General features: G+C 39.4%; 1 protein-coding gene across 1 annotated transcript in view; it reads right to left on the minus strand.

Annotated features, from left to right (window-relative positions):
* Nucleotides 1-17,259: 17,259 nt before the first annotated feature.
* The window catches only part of si:dkey-215k6.1 (transmembrane protein 132D), a 431,446-nt gene continuing 426,683 nt past the window's right edge, over nt 17,260-22,022 (minus strand). The window contains exon 16 of the mRNA XM_047381596.1: nt 17,260-21,285. Coding sequence (XP_047237552.1) covers nt 20,661-21,285 — 625 coding nt within the window. The 3' untranslated portion in view covers nt 17,260-20,660. The remainder of the gene's footprint in view (nt 21,286-22,022) is intronic.

The raw sequence follows: 22,022 nt of genomic DNA on the forward strand, positions 1-22,022 counted from the left end.
ATCAGTTTTCAGACCTTTTATCTGATTTAGTGTTAAATACAGATAAGGTTATTATAGTGGAGGATTTTAACATTCATGTTGACACTGAAAGTGATAGCCTAAATATAGCATTTAATACTATCTTAGACTCAATTGGCTTTGCTCAAAACAATAACAAACCTACCCACCTTTGTCTTCATTCTCTGGACCTTGTGCTGACATATGGCATTGAGTGTAAAGACATAATATTTTCTCATAACCCTGTCCTGTCTGACCATTTCTTAATAACCTTTGAGTTTAATTTAACCGAGTACTCCACACCTGAAATAAAATTTTGTTATAGTAGATCGTTATCAGACAATGCTGTAACAACCTTTAAAGAATCTGTTCCACTTTTGATTTCCTCATTATCACAGAAAAGCACAGTGGAGGGCAATAATTTTGTTTCTTCCCCTTCACAAATTGATTTTCTTGTTCATAGTGTTACTTCATCATTATGTGGTGCATTAGAAAATGCAGCCCCCTTGAAAGAGAAGGTAATTATTCATAGGAGGCTAGATCCCTGGTTTAATTCAGAGCTGCGTACTTTAAAGCACAATGTTAGAAAATTGGAGAGAAAATGGCAGTCTACACACCTAGAGGATTCCTACTTAATCTGGAAAAATAGCCTACTGTTGTATAAAAAGACACTTCACCAAGCTAGAACAGCTTATTTCTCATCATTAATAGAAGAGAACAAGAATAATCCTAGGTTTCTCTTTAGTACAGTTGCTAAACTTACAGAGTCATAGCTCTGTTGAGCCATCCATTCCCTTAGCTCTCAGCCGTCATGACTTTATGGGATTCTTCCAAAATAAAATTGATTCTATTAAAAAGAAAAACTTTGACATACTCCCGAAGATAATTACTTCATCCTCAGCAAGTGAGACAACATTGGAAGTAACTGTAGAACCTGATCTGTGTTTGGACTGCTTTGATCCTGTGGAGCTTCCTGAGTTATCAGAAATATTAGCTTCATCTAAACCTTCAACTTGTATGTTAGATCCAATCCCAACCAAATTATTTCAGGAAGTTTTCCCTCTGATTACCAGCCCCATTTTAAATATGATTAATCTATCTTTAGTAAATGGATATGTACCACAGGCTTTTAAGGTACCTGTAATTAAACCTTTACTTAAGAAACCTTCGCTTGATCGAGATGACTTGAAAAATTACAGACCTATATCTAATCTTCCATTCTTATATAAAATTCTTGAGAAGAACATTGATAATCAAATGTGTGAGCATTTACACAGCAATCACCTGTTTAAAGAGTTTCAGTCAGGCTTCAGAGCTCATCATAGCACTGAAACAGCTCTGCTGAAAGTCACTAATGATATTCTTACGGCCTCCGATAATGGACTTGTGTCTGTACTTGTCCTGTTAGATCACAGTGCTGCATTTGATACAGTCGATCACAATATTCTCTTAGAAAGGGTGGAATATGCTGTAGGTATCAAGGGAACAGTGCTACGCTGGTTTAAATCTTATTTGTCTGACAGATTCCAGTTTGTTCATGTAAATGGTAAATCATCTTTGAACTCCAGGGTTGATTGTGGAGTACCACAGGGTTCAGTACTTGGGACAATTCTCTTTACTATATATATGCTTCCAATAGGTAAAATTGTCAGGCAGCATAGAATAACTTTTCACTGTTACGCTGATGACTCTCAGCTTTACTTATCCTTGAATCCTGATGAGCCCAACCAGTTAGATAGACTACAAGCATGTCTTGAAGACATAAAAACTTGGATGACTTTAAATTTTCTGCTTCTAAATTCAGACAAGACAGAAGTTGTTGTCTTTGGACCAGAGTCTTTAAAAAAGAAACTGCTTAGTCAATCACTTAACCTGGAAGGCATTAAATTAACATCTGATAATAAAGTAAAAAACCTTGGTGTTATTTTTGACCAAGACATTTCATTTAAATCCCATATTAAACAGGTTTCTAGGATTTCCTTCTTTCATCTCTGGAACAATGCCAAAATTAGAAATATCCTGTCCAGGAATGACGCTGAAAAACTAGTCCATGCATTTGTTACTTCAAGGCTGGACTATTGTAATTTGTTACTATTAGGATGGCCACAAAATGCAGTGAAAAGCCTTCAGCTGATTCAAAATGCTGCAGCAAGAAGTCTGATGAAAATTAAAAAGAGAGATCATATTTCCCCTACTTTAGCTTCCCTTTATTGGCTCCCTGTTAAATCCAGAATAGTATTTTAAATTCTCCTCCTCACACATAAAGCCCTTAATGATCTAGTTCCATCATACATCAGAGATCTGATTGTTCCATATGTTCCTAACAGGGAACTTCGTTCTCAGACTGCAGGTTTACTGGTGGTTCTTAGAGTCTCTAGAAGTAGAATGGGAGGCAGATCTTTTAGTTATCAGGCTCCTCTCCTGTGGAACCAGCTCCCAGTTTTAGTCCGTGAGGCAGACACCCTGTCTACTTTCAAGGGTAGGCTTAAAACTTTAACTGAAAACTTTCCTCTTTGATAAAGCTTATAGTTAGAGTGGCTTAGGTTATCCTGAGCTATCTTCCTTATTTTTTACCTCAATCTTCTTCCCTCCCTGTTGGATGGAGTAAGGGGATTCAGGTTTAGCCTAAACTGGCTCGGTTACGGTTGAGGTGCAAACACACCCTCCATTTCTGCTACCTGTATCTTTTCCAATGGTTATGGTCAATTTGACAGAAAGAGGTGTCCCAATCGTTGTGGTTTTTAGTATAACAATGGCCATCAGTGGGCTCTAGATGGACAAACTGTCTACTTTTAAGGCTAGGCTTAAAACTTTCCTTTTTTATAAAGCTTATAGTTAGAGTGGCTTAGGTTATCCTGAGCTATCTCTGTAGTTATGCTGCTATAGGCTTAGGCTGCTGGAGGACATAATGACCACTTTCACCCTCTTCGCTACATTCTCACACTACTCTCCAATTTTGCATTGTTTGCTGTTATTGCAGCTTTTATCCTTGTTCTCTCTTTTCTCTTCCTAGAAGCTACACCTGGCCTGACTCTGTGTCTACCTGTGACACCTTTCTGGAGAGGGGCATTGTCCAAGTTTCTGCTGGCAACAACTTAATGCTCACCCTCAAGCAATGATTCACATAGCCCTGTCGTTCAGTGTTTAACCCTTTCTCTCTCCTAGACATGGCAATTGACTGAGATTTTACTGTGACTAACTCTATGCGCTCTCTTTCAGACTCTAAACTGGCTCAGAGTTTATCTGTTCTTTCTTTCTAGGTGAAACGACTAAAGGAGCTACATCCATTAACATTTACTTTTCCTTCCCATAGAAAGGACTCCTGGATCAGTGCTTCTTTGTTCTCTTTGTGTCTCTGCTCTGTTCTTTCAAACCCCCAGTCGGTCGTGGCAGATGGCCGCTCACACTGAGCCTGGTTCTGCTGGAGGTTTCTTCTTGTTAAAAGGGAGTTTTTCCTCTCCACTGTCGCTACATGCATGCTCAGTATGAGGGATTGCTGCAAAGTCAACGCCAGTGACTGTCCACTGTCTCTACATGCTCATCCGGGAGGAGGGAATGCTGCAAGTCACTGACTGGATGCAATCTGCTGGGTTTCCTTAGACAGAAATACTTTTTATCCAATTTGAAACTGAATCTGACTGCACTGTTCAATGATTAAGATTAATTGGAATGTATGTACCTGACGTTTGTACAGTGGGTGCAAACCAACATTACAAAATCTAAAACACGTTTTCAAACCTAAAGACAAATGCACATTTCAGAAAACAATTTAACAAGATGTGAAACACTTTTACAAGTACCGAAACAAATTTACATTTCAGAAAACAAATTTACATTTTAGAAAACAATTTAACAAGATGCAAAACAATTTTACAAGTACCGAAACAAATTTACATTTCAGAAAACCAATTAATATTTCACTAAACATTTTAACAAGATGCAAAACACTTTTACAAGTACTGAAACAAATTTACATTTCAGAAAACCAATTAATATTTCACTAAACATTTTAACAAGATGCTAAACACTTTTACAAGTACTGAAACAAATTCACATTTGACAAAATCAACCGGAAAGGGAATGTACCAACGGCGATGATGACCCGGAAATGATAACGGTTGCACTCATAGTGGGTGTGTCAGTCAGGGGCAGCATCCTTCGAAGGCCGTATTTGTAGGCCGATTACGTTACAGCGCGGCGATGAAGGCTGTCCCAATTCATGAATCATTCTGAGACTCCTTCAAATGCGGGCGACAAATGTGTCCTTCTTTTGCCCGATTTGAAGGACGGGTCGTGAGTATCCTTCGCGGCCCATCATTTCCCATCATTCATTGCGGGTCGAAGCGGATTGGTCAAGCAGGGGAATCCATGGTGGACCATAGCGGCAAAAGCTGTGAGTAAATTGTGAAAAATTACACTTTCTGTGACACAAATGAACTTCTACAATGTTTTTAGTGCGGGAATATAACTATGTAGACGTGAAATATCTGCTTGATTTACTTAGACATCGCTTAATTTCAAACTTGCTCCGACGTGTGAGGCAAGCTATACTTGGAGATATCTGACCGGACTATCGGCACTAAGCTCCCGCTGGCAGTCATCACAGTGAACGTTTAACACAAGTGATTTCTAACAGTTTATGTTAATATTATTTTAATTGTTACTGAAAATCGATTTGACATTTCAGGTGACATTAAGGTTAACCAGAATAAATGGACAGTTTTATGTAATCTAACTGTATCGCTGGAGAGTGTGATTGAGAATAAATAAGCTTTCCAATATTCATTTTTGATGAAGAAATGTGCTATATGTTTTAAAAGTTTATTTATAATTCAGCTAGCATTATAATTTCTGATTTCAGGTACATCTGATGAGGAATACACTTCCAAATGTAGGTGAATCTTAGTAAAGAAGTTAAAAGTTTGAAAGAGCTTGTTTTTGGCATTTGCATAGAAATATTTTAATATTTTCTTCAAATTAAGACAAATGTAAAATTAAAAAAGGCTTTATTTTTGCTCTGATTTTAAGCAAGATGTTTTTTTTTTTGGTATTTTCATATTTTTTTTAGGGACAAAGGAGCAGACGGGCCAGTTTATTAAGCTCAAGGGTGAGAACCACCACCTTTTTACTGGAGCTAAAAACTCCACCGTGGCTTTGAGGTACAATAACAACATTATTTGCAGTCGGTTTCTGTCCAGTTTCAATAACTCCTATCTTTCTAACTTTCATAAATATCCATCCAGTGATTAACATACTTCTTTTGATTTTCCCTCTTTCCTTTTGCTTGTTTAGGACAATTCTGGAAAAGATGGGCCAACAGGGGAAGGTCACCCCTTTGCAGGCCAAAAAAAAGTGGGACAACATGAAAAGGAAATATAAAGTATGTTCAGAACTTTTCATGTCACACACAAATAAAAACATATTTCTAAAAGTCTTATTGGTTTCTCTGTTTAGTCAACTCTTTTTTTCTTCCTTCTAACTTTAGGATTGTAAGTATCCAGGGTCAGGAGAGGGAGTCAGTGAAAAGCCCACTGCTGCTACTTGGCCCTGGTTTGTCCTTATGGATGAGGTGTTGGGACAGAGGTCTTCCACAACACCTCCTGTCCTGATTGCCTCCATCCCTGAGGACACTCCAGTGCCAAGCGGAGCGGTGGACAACCAGATGGAGAAGGAAGACAGTGAGCCAGCAGTAAGGGGTCAGAAAAGAAAGAGGGACAGAGATGAGGAGATGATGAAGTTGATCATGGAGGACATGAGGGTACAGAGAGAAGCAGAGGAGAAGAGGGCACAGAGAATGGACAGACTGTTTTCCATCTTAGAAAGAATGGCACCAAAATAAGGTGCTATAAAAGGAAAAAAAGGTTTGTTCAGATTGTTTCTTAAAGTTTTAAGATGTTCTAATAAGTTTCAAAACTGTTTTTGTCACTAATGTTATTTACTTTTGATCTAACAATACATCAACTTCATTTAAAGTTATAAACAGAATTTATGAAAAATACAAACAGCACTTTAAACAGAATGGGGGAAGAAAAGAACATTCAAACAGATCAAGATTACAAGACAAAAGGCATAAAATAAAACTATGTACAAGTATTTACAATGGCGACAGCAGGATCAGCCTGAGTGACCGGTTCCTGGAACACCTGTTCAACAGTACGAAAAGACTGATTTCTTTCTGAACAGAAAGTCTCTGGCGGTGTGGCTAAATCTTTCACAAGGTCAGAGACTTGGATGGGATGCTGCAACTGAGACCTTTGGTTTGTCTTTCTGAATGGTGAGCAAAGCATCACACAGGTGGTCTGCAGATGTTTGTGATGCCTCTCTCCACTGTCCACGTCATCGTCCGCCAAGTGGGTTTAAAGCGATGGCTGAATTGATGCTGCCACATCACTAAGATGTAATTGCAAAAATGCAGAATTAGAAGATTGTGCTCACAAAATATTACAATTAGTTATACCCCTCAAAAAGTAATCACATCTATAATATTATACTTGCCTGACACAGTAGTCATGTTCTGGTGGTACCTCCTCCAGGACAGACACCTCAGCTGAAAGCTGGTCCTGCCAGAGAGCACTGCTGACTGCCTCAGTCCCGACCTCACCCTCATCCTCTTCTAGAGCCTCCTCTGGGTCATCCTCTGGGGCCATGACATCCCCAGCATCAAGGCAGATGTTGTGGAGGATGGCGCATGCTGTTATGACCTGAAAACTATTTAAAAGAGGGTGCATATGTGTGTATGTGTATATATTATGTATAATGTATATATAAAATGGATTTAGGTCAAAACTTACGTGAGGTACAAAGGTGTGTTGCACCTCCAGCGCTTGCAGGAAGATGGACCCGAATCTGGTTTTCATCATTCCAAAAATACGATCTTTTTGGAATGATGGCTGTTAAAGCGCTGAGCTCCCAAACCTTGTCTTGTCCTCTTGTAGGGAGTGATGAGGGGGAGTGGATATTGGAGGCATGGGTACCCTCCATCAGCAAAGATCAAATGCCCTGGAGGAGGATAAACTGTACAGTGGGCTGTGGCGGAGCACCATAGAGTCATGCACTGACCCAGGCCAGCCCACATGCGTGTCAATAAAATGGCTCCGATGGTCAGAAACTGCATGATTATGGAAGGGAAGAGTTTCCTGTTCCTGTAGCACTGACCATCAGGGCCGCTTGGACACCTGAAGCGGATATGGCAGCCGTCAATTGCACCCACAGCTTTAAGAAAAACTCTGTGGCGTGCCAGCCCTGCAAACCCACGGGACACTGCCTTAAGTCCACAGGGGTCTTTAGAAGGTAGATGACCTGGTGACAAATGGCCACCACCTCCTCTGTAACTTTGTGGAAGATGCGATGGATAGTAGAGCGAGGCATCCCAAACACTCTGCAGACCACTCTGTAGGATGTGCCACTTGCCAGCCAGAAAAGAAAAACCAAGGTCTCAATAGTAGCACCCCATCCATGTTGCCTATCCTGGTGCAAAAGATTAAGTAGCACTGCCAGAGACTCCCTGCTCAGCCGAAAATCAGGCCTGGTGTCCTGGTTGAAGAAACGTTTCAGGACTGGGACACTCAGGTTGATCCTGCAGTAAAGGGGACTGGTCTAGAAAAGGGAAGAATGGACATGGAAAAACACATTATTATGGCATGCTTCTGGGTATTTTAAGTGATCAAAGCAAGTAGATACTAATACACCAAAAACACTGCATTATTATATAATTATCTAAGACCAGCCAGAGGGGATCAAATACTTTATAATTCTCATCTATCTTAAAATTGAAAGTTGTTGTTTATATATATATACAATATGTCAAATACATTAGCCATAAAGTTGCTATCTATTTGTTTATTGGCTAGAAGCTTTAAGTTAAATCAAACCTCTATTTTACCTGAACATGATTGTCTCTCAGCCGGAGATAAAATAAAGGAGATGTCTGCGACGACGATAAAACTGCTGAAGTTCCTCAAAAATTAAAAATATAACTACCAGAAGTTCAGCTTCATTCTGCTTTAACTGCTTTTTTCTCCTCGCAGCAATGGTTGCTAGATGACAGCTGTTACGCTGAGGTGAGGGCGGGAACAGCTGATAAAGGCTAGACCGTCCCAATCCGCAGCTTCTTTCTTTCGCCCTCCGTGGTTTTAGCCAGCGCCATAGAAAGACCCTTTCTCTTTCTATGGCGCTGGTTTTAGCGGTCGACGAACGACCCAGCCCACGTAGACCGGCTCCTTCGAAGGATGCAGCCCCTGAGGCTGACTTCCGGGTCAGCCTCAGGGGCTACATTCCCTTTCCGGTTGATTTTGTCAAATGTAAATTTGTTTCAGTACTTGTAAAAGTGTTTCGCATCTTGTTAAATTGTTTTTTGAAATGTTAATTTGTCTTTAGGTTTGTAAAAGTGTTTTAGATTTTGTAATGTTGGTTTGAACCCCCCGGCCACTGTACTTTTGTGAAGTGCCTTGAGACGACATGTGTTGTGAATTGGCACTATATAAATAAACTCAATTCAATTCAATTCAATTACATTGTTTGCCTTACCTTCCTCGAGCTCAATGTTTGTATTTTCTGTGCCTCTGGTTGAAGTCTCCTCGCTACATTCCTGCCTAACCCAGATCTCCCCCACAAGAAATCTCCATGGCAGATACTTTGCGTAAAACCATTAACGGTAATCTCAAGCAGCTCCTCTGTCTTCAGCAGTTCCAGGCCTGCCGGCGTTCCACAGTTCAGTCTCTATCTCATGCCACTGGGAACAGATTTGCCTCAAAAGAACTCTCTTACTTAAACTTCCACCATAATCATCTACTCCTATCAACATCTGCCATCCTTCATCGCTCAGGCAGCTGATCGGCCACCAGTGCTCATTTTGAAGATTCCTCATCATCTTGTCTTCTGCCTCGACTAAATTATTTTTCTGCTTCTCCAGACACCGCAGAACCAAATTGTGGAAGCCTCTGTATCACTAGACCTATTATTCTAACTTTGTAAATAAACCTTTTTACCTGTTAGACATTCTGAGTCCTGGTTTGATTCTGTATGTAGGTCAGAAAAGTTCACAGAAACATGGCAGCTTCACTCTCAGACTGCAGGTTTAATTGTGGTTTGTTGACTTTCTAAAAACAAAAATAGGAGGATGAACCTTTGGTTATTAACCTTATCTGCCATAGAACTGCTCCCAGATTGAATTTGGAAGTCTGACACCTTCTTTACTATTAGCACTAGGTACTGATACGGCCTGCTTGGGTTACCCTGAGATAGCTCTATATATATCAGAATCAGCTGTATTGCCAGGTTTTACAGACAAACAAGGAATTTGACTTCCAGTACACTTTGCTGGCAGTGAGGATTTCTATTTTTTTGGTGGAAATAAAGAATATGTTTTGAAATGTACACATACACAATTGACTTTACACAAGATTATAATGTGAGATCCGTCAAAGTATGCATGGTATTATTCTGGACTGTCAAGTGTTCATCAGAGAAACAGCCTGGGGGAAGCAACTGTCTCTGTGGCGGCTGGTTTTAGCACACTGCGGTCTGTAGTGCCGACCTGAAGATAAAAGCCTAAACAGTTTGTATGCAGGGTGTGTGGGGTCTGCAAAGATTTCAGCTGCCCTTTTCTAATATAAGTCCTAGATAGTGGGAAGGTCAGCCCTGATGATTCTCTCTGCAGATCTGATTGTTTGTTGCAGTCTGGACCTGTCCTGTTGTGTGGATGAGCCGAACCAAACTGCGATGGACGAAGACAGGACAGACTGAATTATGGCACTGTTGAAGATGACCAGCAGCCCCTGTTGAAGGTTGTACTTCTTGAGTTGCCTCAGGAATTACAGCCTCTGCTTGCTCTTCTTCCGTACATTGTCTATGTTTGAGGACCATCTCAGGTTTCGAGAAATGGTGGTTCCTAGGAACCAGAAGTGGTCCACAATAATTAGTGCTGTTGAGGATGGTGAGAGGGGTGTGTGGGGGTGGTGTTCTCCGAAGGTCCACCATCATCTCTTCAGTATTAAATGGTTTAAGTTCCAGGCAGTTCTGGCCAAACCAGTGTACCAGCTGATCCACCTTCAGTCTGTATGCAGACTCATCACTGTCCTGGATCAGTCCAATAACAGTGGTGTCATCTGTAAACCTGAGGAGTTTCACAGACGGGTCCGCTGAGGTGCAGTCATTTGTGTAGAGGGAGAAGAGGAGTGGGGAGAGAACACACCCCTGGGGGATGCCGGTGCTGATGGTTCTTGTGCGGGAGAAGATGCTCCCCAGCCTCACCTACTGCTGCCTGTCTTTCAGGAAACTGGTGAGCCACTGACAGGTGATGGCCGGGACGTTGAGCTGAGTGAGCTTCTGGTGGAGGATGTTTGAGCCGATGGTGTTGAAGGCTAAGATGAAGTCCACAAACGGGATCCTGGCTTACATCCCTGGGTGGTCAAGATGTTGCAAGATGAAGTGAATTGCCAAGTTGACTGCATCATCTGCCGACCTGTTTGCACGGTGGGATAACTGCAGGGAGTCCAGCAGGGGGCCTGTGATGTCCTTCAGATGCTTCAACACCAGTTGCTCAAAGGATTTCATGAACACAGATGTCTGGGCAACAGGTGTTTCAAACCATTCCAAACAGGAGAAGGGTCTCCATGTGATAAGCTTTTGTGTAGCTTCTCACTGTAGCTTCTCTTCGCTGCTTTGATGTCCTTGGTCAGTTTGTTCCTGGCCTGTTTATACAGGGCCTGGTCCCCACTGCTGTGAGCCTCTTCCTGATCCCTGCGCAGCTGCCTCAGATGAGAAGTGAACCAAGGGTTATTGTTATTGTATGTGCAGAAGGTCTTGATCTGCACACACGTCCTCACAGAAACCGATGTATGATGTCACCACCCCAGTAAGTTGGTTAAAATCAGTTGAAGTTTCAAAAACATTCCGATCTGTGCAGTCAAAACAGGCCTGTAACATCTGGTTTGACCCATCAGTCCAATTCTTAACAGTTCTTTTAATTCCTGCTTGTATGTTGGGATTAGGTGGACCAGAGAGTGGTCAGAAAGTCCCAAAGCAGCCCAGGTGACAACATTATATGCATCCTTTAAAGTTGTATAGCTGTGGTCCTGAGTGTTTTTATCCTTGTTGGGACACTTAATGTTCTGTCTGTATTTGGGCAGTTCATTGGAGAGGTTTGCACTGTTAAAGTCCCCAAGAACAATGATGAGAGAATCTGGATGTTGTTTCTCCACGTCTGTTATCAGCTCAGCCAGTTGTTTTTCACCCTCTGAAGTACAACCAGTACAAATGAGGAGAACTCCCTTGGCGAATAAAACGGTTTGCAGTTTATGATAAATTACTCCAGGTTAGGACTATATGTCTTCTCAACACTTTGATGTCTCTGCACCAACCTTCTTTTATATAAAAGCAGATTCCACCTGCTCACTTTTTCCCCGATGACTCCGCGTTGTGGTCCACTCTAAACAGCTGAAAGCTCGGTTTTAGAAGTGCGCAGTGTGGGGTGTTCTCACTCAGCCAGATTTCGGTAAAGCAGAGTACGACATATTTTTGTTGTTGTTTCAGTTTCACGTTAGTCTTTTTTGGTGCTTTGACTCTACATTTGTTTATCTTCTGGAGTTATGGAAGTCTCTTTCTATTTAATGGAAGTTCTCCTCTGTGCAAACACTTATTGCCCCATATGCATCCTGAGTGAGTAAATCAGTCATTATTGATTACAATCGGTGGGCTTACCTAGATAAATCACCCAACTTCCAATTGTCCATGAGAGGAAAGTGATTTCTATCTGTACTTCTGCTCAAATGCATTTTGAACACAAGTACAGACAAATAATAATCCAACAAGGTTTCAGTTTTCAGTTGCGTCTTTATTGCTTTTCATGAACCATGTTTAAACAAGGACAATTGTTATGAATAAAAAATTTAAAACCGGTCTAGCCCATTCTTCACTTGTAAACTAAACTGCTGCTCATAGGTTTCTCTTGCTACAAGTACAAAATGGCAAAATCTCTACACTGACTTAATAGGGGAACCATTTAGAGATCTTTCTTTTTTTAAATCATGCACTTGTTTGAACTAATTGGAATGTACAGGGGTTGGACAATGAAACTGAAACACCTGTCATTTTAGTGTAAGAGGTTTCATGGCTAAATTGGACCAGCCTGGTAGCCAGTCTTCATTGATTGCACATTGTACCAGTAAGAGCAGAGTGTGAAGGTTCAATTAGCAGGGTAAGAGCACAGTTTTGCTCAAAATATTGAAATGCACACAACATTATGGGTGACATACCAGAGTTCAAAAGAGGACAAATTGTTGGTGCACGTCTTGCTGGCGCATATGTGACCAAGACAGCAAGTCTTTGTGATGTATCAAGAGCCACGGTATCCAGGGTAATGTCAGCATACCACCAAGAAGGACGATCCACATCCAACAGGATTAACTGTAGACGCAAGAGGAAGCTGTCTGAAAGGGATGTTCGGGTGCTAATCCGGATTGTATCCAAAAAACATAAAACCACGGCTGCCCAAATCACAGAGAATTAAATGTGCACCTCAACTCTCCTATTTCCACCAGAACTGTCCATCGGGAGCTCCACAGGGTCAATATACACGGCCAGGCTGCTATAGCCAAACCTTTGGTCACTCGTGCCAATGCCAAATGTCGGTTTCAATGGTGCAAGGAGCGCAAATCTTTGGCTGTGGACAATGTGAAACATGTATTGTTCTCTGATGAGTCCACCTTTACTGTTTTCCCCACATCCGGGAGAGTTACGGTGTGGAGAAGCCCCAAAGAAGCGTACCACCCAGACTGTTGCATGCCCAGAGTGAAGCATGGGGGTGGATCAGTGATGGTTTGGGCTGCCATATCATGGCATTCCCTTGGCCCAATACTTGTGCTAGATGGGCGCGTCACTGCCAAGGACTAGCAAACATTTCTTGAGGACCCTGTGCATCCAATGGTTCATACATTGTATCCTGAAGGCGGTGCCATGTATCAGGATGACAATGCACCAATACACACAGCAAGACTGGTGAAAGATTGGTTTGATGAACATGAAAGTGAAGTTGAACATCTCCCATGGCCTGCACAGTCACCAGATCTAAATATTATTGAGCCACTTTGGGGTGTTTTGGAGGAGAGAGTCAGGAAACATTTTCCTCCACCAATATCACGTAGTGACCTGGCCACTATCCTGCAAGAAGAATGGCTTAAAATCCCTTTGACCACTGTGCAGGACTTGTATATGTCATACCCAAGACGAATTGAAGCTGTATTGGCCGCAAAAGGAGGCCCTACACCATACTAATAAATTATTTTGGTCTAAAACCAGGTGTTTCAGTTTCATTGTCCAACCCCTGTATGTACCTGACTGTTGTGAAGTGCCTTGAGACAACATGTGTTGTGAATTGGCACTATATAAATAAAACTGAATTGAATTGAATTTGGGAGTTTTAATCTGAGGTGAAATTATTTGACCCTTATTTAGCCTGCTTATTTAAATGATCAATTAGCGCAAGATTTGCTGTAAGAAGTGAAATATTCTATGAAGAAGTTAGAACCTTCTTTTAGCAGAAGGACAGCGTGGCATCATAATTGCATACTCTTTACTCTTTGGACATGCAAGCACTAATGGGTTCCGAGCACCCAGACTTAGCAGAGTCAAGTACAAGTACTTTTACTTGTCACTTGTTGTTTCCAATTAGCTTGTCTTAACATCTTAACACCAAGCCAGCTGATCATTTTTAGTTAATTGTTTACAAGGGTGAGGTATTGAATATCTTGATTTATTAACATCTCCCCTTTGGTGCATACAGTTTAGCAGTTGGTTTTGTACAGCACCTATCACACCAAGCCAAGATCATATAAAAAATCTGCCAGACAGACAATGGTCTTAAGGCTCTTGGAGAGGTTTCCAATAATGCAGTGAGCTCTCTGTTACGATTGTGGCAGCATGACAGTTCTGACTGTCTTGAGCTTGCACCAAACTTTACTGATGTGTCTATAATGTTGCATTATTGTTGTGGCATCATATCTTGGTCCAGTTGCATGATGGAGTAGCCTGGTAACAACAGTGGTAGCTTATCAATGGCGTATAACACACATGCACCAACTATAAAATCTGCTTCTCCTTTACCATTCCATCCCAAAGGTATTGCTTCCAATTATTGATTTTGTGATTGGAGCCCCTGTCCTTAACATTAATGTTCCTGCTTTGTTTTAAACTGACTCTGATTAATCTGTTGTTTGTCTGCCATATTTGTCTTTTTATTATTAATGTTCCATTAGTGGTCGCCGCTTATTATCTACCTGTACGGAGATCAAACCCTTCTACCAGGACCTGTAACAACTAGGCTGCTTCCACAAAGTGCAGAAGGCTTTGAAGCTGTCCCGGTTAAAGATGGTCCATACAATGCTGAGGTTTGATGTGCATGCAGAAAAATGCCTTGTTGACTGTGAATGGACATGTTGGTTAATCTATAGGTTATTTTTTCTGTGCTAATCATGTGTGAGCTGTAAAATGTGGGCACATCTTGGCCGTGGGTCACAAGATCTGTCATCTCACCAGTTCCGCTCTGCTATCATATATATATATAATATTCTGATCAGAAAACTCTACCACAGTCTTAATGAATAGCTGGTAAAGCATACTGTTTAACTTTAAGAGTGCTGTGTGACAGCATCTTTAAATATATATATTTTTAATTATAATTAATTTATAATTAATTGCTGACTTAATTTATTTAATTTATAATTAATAGCAAGATCAAACCTACTGTCTAGTAACTATGGAAAGCAGCACCCCAGAGGCCAGGTTTAAATTAATCTTTAGACTGCTGATCTTCACTATGCGTTATAATTCTTTAAACGTTGCCATGCTTAGTTCATGTAACCATTTAAACTAATTTTGAAATCCCATTTATTAAAGATATGATTATGTTGAACATAAGACCGAAATCAACACATCACATCAAGGGCCTGATCTTCAAAGATAGCAAATAGCGGGTGCTAATTTGCATGTACTATAAATAAATTGCACTTGCAATGAGTGGGCGTGTTGCGTGTGATTTTCAAAGATTGGGCGTGCAATAGATAGCAGGTGCAGACCGCCCTATTTAAATGAGGAAATTGCGTGTGCTACTACCTGGAACAACAGGAAAAGCAAACAGATGCTGTGCTGTGTTGCTAGAAATATGTTACACTGCATCATTATAAATGATCCAGTTGCTAAATATTTTCCTTCTGTTCTGTTCGGCCCTTGCTTTTCAGGACTGTTACAGTTAGTTAACTTTTGTTGTGCTACTAACAGCAGGTTTGTCATCTGCCATGACGAGATTATTTCTCTTATTTAGCTTGAGGTAACTCACAACAAAATGGCCAATCAATATTAACAATATAAAAAACAAATATGTCTGTTGATTAATTTATCTCCCTTGATCTTTTAATTCTTTTTGGAGACTCACCGGGTTCTGTTGTTTATATGATAGTATATGTTTGAAGAGTTCGGAGTCTATCCTAAACAGCCACAATATTTAAGCCTGAACGTAATATTAGCAACATAAAAATAGATTGTTTTATTAGTTGGCAATCTTTATGTTATAGCTTTGCTAATTTTAATACAAAGCATCACATGACTGTTCTGCAAAAAAGTTAAATTGAACATTTATGTATGTAAAAATAAATAATTTTCCAATGATTTTACTGAATTCGTTTTGCCAATATTTTAATGATATACAACGTGTTTGATTCTTTAAATTGTTTTTTGGTGACACAAAATAATTTTTTACTGCATAAAAAAACTCTCCCCTGGCTTATGTTCACATTTAAACAACATAATCAAAATGATCCAGTTCTGATTGCTCTACAATGACATAACGCTACTGTCAATAAAGCAATGTGTTTTGTTTAGTGACAAAGTTAAGGCATACAGTCTTTGTCCCCACATGGAAAAGCTGCCTTAAAATGGTGATTTTTCAACTGCTAAGAAGTGATTTTAGCATCCAGTTTGCAAATTAATGATCTGCCTTATAATGTCTTTAGTTATTTCCTATTAATTATATTATCAACATCAAAGCACAGTTGGTCTTTTGCATGATGTGCAATTACAGGCTGTGTGCGCTTGATCCGTTGTTTGCGCTTTTTACCATGATCAGGTTTGTTTGTATTCAGCAGATGACTGATAGCGAAGTTTTGCAAGGACCATAGGAGAAATTTCATGGCTTTTGTTTGTGATTGGCTCCAAATCAGAGTTTAGCTAATCCTACATAGAATCCGCTATTATTGTCTATTTTTGATATTTTTATTTTTGACAACCCAAATCTGTTGGCACATGTACAGAAGATTCTCTCTCCCTGCTATCTGTCATTCTATCTATGTCTCCTTCTGGCCAAAGTGACTGCAGACATTTTTGCGTCCCAGTTAGCACCTGCACTTCAAATGTGCTATATCCACATGCAAAGAATTCCGCCCGCAAACCATTTCAGGCTTTGAAAATCGTATTGCGGGTGGTTAGGGATGACATTTGCACATCCTCCTCCCATGAAATTGCCCATTTGGGTCATTATCGTACGTTTTGCACATTCATGAAGACAGACATGCTAAAAAGTTTGTGCCCACAGTTCCGCTGATTTTGCACAGACAATCTGATTACCACCTCGTTTGTAGATCAGCTTTGGTGACGCAAACAGGTTTGCGTGAGGTTTTGTACACGCAAATCTTTTGAAGATCAGATCATGTTCAGTCTTAGTTACTCTTAGGTTCTTAAGCCTGCTCAGTTACAGTTTAGAGGAGAGACACTAAAGCACATAAATAGAAATAGTTGCCCACACTGCAGAGAGTCACCTCTGATTTTATACTTAGCTTTTACAGATAAAGAAAGTGCTCACATTTTTTGATAGAAATTTGACTTTATAACACGGGTTTTAGTCAGAATAATTGGATAAAACTGATGTACAAAAGTTAAGTTGTTTTAAAATGATCAAGGATGTTAAATATGAGGTGCTAAATAGGACTATGGTGAGTTATTTCTATATAGATAATCTAGTGTACATTTTAACTTGAATGCAGTATGGAGTTCAAACAACCTAACTGGTGTTTTAAAACCTATAATTGGTTTACTTTGGTACAAATAAGTTGTTGAGTTTGTTAAATTGCAATTTTTTCACAATGGTTTGGTTTCTTTTCACACAGAGCAAAGCAAAACAAAACTTGTCACTACAAGCTATGCAAGAACATTCATTCTGTTTATTGGTCCGATTTGTCCAGTGGTGGAGTGCCAAATAAATACAGGAAGCGTAAGTTGTGTTCTGAGTTAGAGCAAAACACAGAGAATTTTATAATTTATTTTGTATTATTTCAGGCAAAACGATCTGAGAAGTACAAAAGTTGTCTTGAAATTTGCACAGGGCTTTATAGTTTATAAAAAAGATGTGAACTACTAATTAATACAACAACTAAACCATTAGCCTTTGCCGAGAGTCCTGTACCTATGTCTTATCTGTGCATTGTATAACGTATAATTAAATATTTCACCTGGTGATGACGCTGCGATTATTATCAGGAGGTTCCTTAGTTTGAAACTAACACACTCTCACTGTTCAGTCTAAGATTAGATAGGGACTAAATTTAGATCTTAAAACACATTAAAAAATCACCTTTAGACAAAAAACTTTTAAAAATGTATAGACATTGTGATTACTAAAGAAGTGGAAGGAGAGGGACAAGGATAAGATGAAAAACTTGTTTTGCCAATGCAAAAGGGCACAGTCGTGTCATGATTGCCTTCACACTGAAATGGTCATGGAGGTGCTACAGACAGTTGGGCATCCATATGATGGAGGCCTAAGCAAACCTTTCAACTTTGAATCCCTTTCTTACTTTTCAGGCTGCATATAGTTTATCTGCATTTTGGCAGATTTAAACAAAAGCATAAATAACCTCAACATATTCTCTTGAAAATCCCCATGAATTTTTGTGGTTTGCATTTAAATAATTTTGATGTTCAAAACAGATACAGTAGGTGAAGAAGGCTTTAAAATGTGATTATTCTCACAGTATTTTTAATGTCAAAAAGGTTTTTCCATCTGAAAAAAAAAATAATGCAACAACTGAACCATCAGCAACTGTTAACTTAAACTTGTTGGACTTTTTCTTTTTCATCACAGCAGACTTTTTATTTTTGAGTATGCTAGATACAGTAATGTGTCCAGACTATACAAGATAGCAATCAGTCAAAATATGTATTGCTTTGGTGTAGGCTCCCCAGCCCATTTTAGTTGCTTTTTCATCAAGTTTAGGTTTTTTTCACAATTCTTGCCGTTTTAAAATCCAGTACTTTAGGTTGTAATTTCAGTGATTAATGTGAAAGTATAATGTTTATTCACCATCAAATAGATAAAAAGAGAGATCCCTTGGTGCCCACTGATGAACATTGTAACATTTGGTTTTGTTTTCTTCATGAAATGGACCTTGCAGGCACAATATTCTTAAGAGACAATAAGTATAACGTTTGATGGAGTGCCTCCATTTTTACATCTCATTATAGGAGAAAAATGATTCCTATCCTGTACAAAGGCAAGAATTAGTTCAATACTTCAAACACAGACAGGCACAACTTTAGAAAAAAGAACCATTAGGATCATTTTTACATTGTGGTGAAACTGTAGATAATATTCTGTACTGTCATTTGCACCATAAAATGTACAAAATATCTCCAATTTGTTGGGTAGTGACCTCCAATCTTATTCACAAGCACTTTAAAGCATGTTTATTTATTTACAACATACAGTGTACTCTGAAACGATAACATGTTTATAAATAAATATTGCAATCTAAACAATCTTACAGTTCTCCTTTTTGTTGTCGGATTCTTCATGACTGGTCACCTGAGCGTAACGAAGGTGAGGCAACCTCTGCCTGCTCTGTCTTCCTATCTTATTCTTTGATGTGCTATCATTCACCAAGATACTGTCCATTACTCGCGGTCTTTGTCCTTGGCATTTCTTTCCTTCCTCACCCTCTCAAATGTCAATTTTAAATAAATAGAAACAGTGTCTAAAAGGAAAGAATAATATATTCTTAAAATCTTAATAAACATCTAAAATTAAAAGCTACAATTTGAATTTTTTCTTCACTTTGAAAAACAAGAGAAAACATAATGAAACATTTATCAAAAAGTAGAAACAGAAGGAAAAATATTTTTATGAAAACATGAAAAGGATTTTTCCTATATTTGTTTTAGGCCATTTCTATTAGTTGTTCTTTTTCAGTCACACTGTAATGTCATTCGTTTCGTCCTGATAATTCCATGTACTGCACAAACTCCTTTCTGCCTGGCTCTTCATTGTAAGTCCTCATCAAGTTTTTAGCCAGGTTTTGCAAAGTCCAAGCCCTTTCCTTTTCACTTTGCCCTCTTTTGGATTGCAGAATGTATCTGATCATATTCCATTATTTGTTCTGGGTCACACAGCTGTTTAATAACAGATGAGGAGAGAGACAAGGGGATGTTGCCATTGTTTGTGATGGCCTGATGGTCACTGGGTGCATGAGGCCTGTTAAAAAATGTCCTGTGTCTTTTCTTATTTTTAATTGTGCAAGAATAAAACCCATGTTTTGGACTCAAGGATGAAACAGTCTTTCTCGTGGCTTGTCCTCTTTAAATTCTCATAGTTGGTCTTTGTGGAAATAGTGTGATGGCGTGAATAAAGGGCAGATTTTTCCCATTTACTGACTCCAAAATAAGAAAATTTTGTGGAGGCGACTGTGGGAAGAGTAGTCGTCTTGCAATCGGAAGGTTGTGGGTTCGATTCCAGCTTCCTCCTGCTGTATGTCGATGTGCCCCTGGGCAAGGCACTTAACCTCAAATTGCCTACCGATCTGCGTATCGGTGTATGAATGTGTGAGCGTTAGTGAGTGCGATTGGGTGAATGTGGCTCTAGTGTAAAGCGCTTTGAGCGGTCTGTATGACTGGAAAGGTGCTATATAAAATTTACCATTTAGTGTTGAATACCTAAAATACATTTATATATGTCATAACTCACATTATGCTCATGAGTTACACCAAAATGAAATTGGGGAAATGATAAATCAACAACCGAGATTTTAGTTAATGGTTGGTTAACCATTCAGCAGTCCTGACAGAAAAACTGCTTATATTTTAAAACAGAATATCTACTCAACAGCCATTGCCAACAATGGCAATAAATAATGAGTAAAAAAAAAGACTTGACGTCATTGCAAGATCAGAGTTACTCAACATCTTTGTTCAAATGTATAGTGGCTTACAAAAGTTTGTCCATTGAATCGATAACATATGAATACAGTTGTTTACTGGTTTTCTGAAAGTAAACACTCATAACCCAATAGTTACCATTATTGATTTTTACACTATGATTTTCACAATAAGTAACACAAAACAAACTCTCAATGTTACTTATTGTTTGCTACTGTTACTTTTAGTGTGAACTAGTGATGACTTTATACTTTGACTTGCTTTAGGGAAGCCAAAGATAAGCAACCCTTAAGCTGTGTCCAAAACCTTCATGTTATACTTTTTTCTGTTTAGTGCTCTCACATTATTCCGTTCACTTGACTCTTGATTAATCCACTGCAAAGGCATCACAGGTGAATTGTACTCGTCGTCCATCTTTTCTCCAGCACATATCCTCTGCCTTTCTATTGCTTAGTTTCTTTCCCAGCCTGTCACAGATTGTCTTGTAGCCTCTCCATGTAGGTTCTGATTTCAGACTGACCCAGGTCCATATCCTGGCACACCCATTTGATGTCATCCTCATTCCCATTGGTCACAAGAACTGAGGAATTAACATATGGGCCACCACCACTTGAATTATCATTGGGCAAAACAGTGGCAAAGGATGTGAATTTGACTCGTTTGCGTTTGGCAGCGGCAACTGCAGCTGCTGCAGCAGCTCTGGGAGAGTTATTCAGATGCTCTGTTTGCCCAGTGGCAACTTTGCCACCAGTAGTGATTGCAGAAAGGCACTGATGGGGTTCTGGGATAGACCTTGGCAAGGTCTGTCCATGGGCCATTCCCCGAAGTCCACCTGTGCCACCTCCCCCTCTTATTGTGCCCATGCCAGTGCCTACACCCATGACCAAAGTGTTTCCAACACCATTAAGAAGGTACTTGCTCTCCTCATATCCTCCTTCGTTTCTGTCAATGATGGTAGTGCATTCATCTGGTAGGCCCTGGCATTGGTCTGCATGGTCAGCCAAAAGGTCACCCTCAGTGCCAAGCCACACCCAGTCATGGGCATGGTTCATGTTACCGCCTGCTTCCAGTACAGGCACCTGCTTGTGACGATACCTAAAGAAAAAACAGATAATTTGGCTTTAGTGAAGGTAAATAAAGATTGTCAATAATTAAGCTGGAATTTGTAATGTCCTAAGGCTTTGTACTTTCAGTTTTTAACCGATTCATGTTAACATACACAAGAAACTCTTGACTAAAATCATCTGATAAACAAAAATGGTGTGATGTAAGTAGGCATATACCATATACCAAGTGTTATTTTATATTGTCATAATAAAACATCACAATTTTTCAACTATATTTCTGGTCAAAGGAAATCTCTAAATAGTTGCTTTCCACATGTGAGTTGAATTTGTCTGGTAAAGTACGTGTCATCTAGTATTATTAGCCCCAGACAGGAAGGTGAGTTGATAAAGCTTGGCAACTTTTTGTATTTTTGTATTTCTGTTTGAGACTCTTATTTTGGAGCAAGAAAGGATGTTTTAAAAATTCTTTGTTGTGTTGATGGAAGTGGCAGAGAACACTTCATTCAATTCAGTTAAAAAAATAATTTATTCATTTCAAAGGAAAATTAAGCGTTTTGGATACTAGTTTAAAAAAGAAATGGTTACAGATGAATTCGTATTAACTATGTAATAATTTGTATGCACTCTGTGAATATGGTGACTAGCTAACTATTACCGTTAAGACAATGAAGTTAGCATCTGTTCATAGCTTCTTACTGAGTCCAAATGTTGTTTCCATTGTTTTTTTTTCTAATTAGTTTGGACTGGCTTTGTCATGATACTAAA

This window comes from Girardinichthys multiradiatus, chromosome 12, assembly GCF_021462225.1.
Source record: "Girardinichthys multiradiatus isolate DD_20200921_A chromosome 12, DD_fGirMul_XY1, whole genome shotgun sequence".
Classification (NCBI taxonomy): Eukaryota; Metazoa; Chordata; class Actinopteri; order Cyprinodontiformes; family Goodeidae; genus Girardinichthys; species Girardinichthys multiradiatus.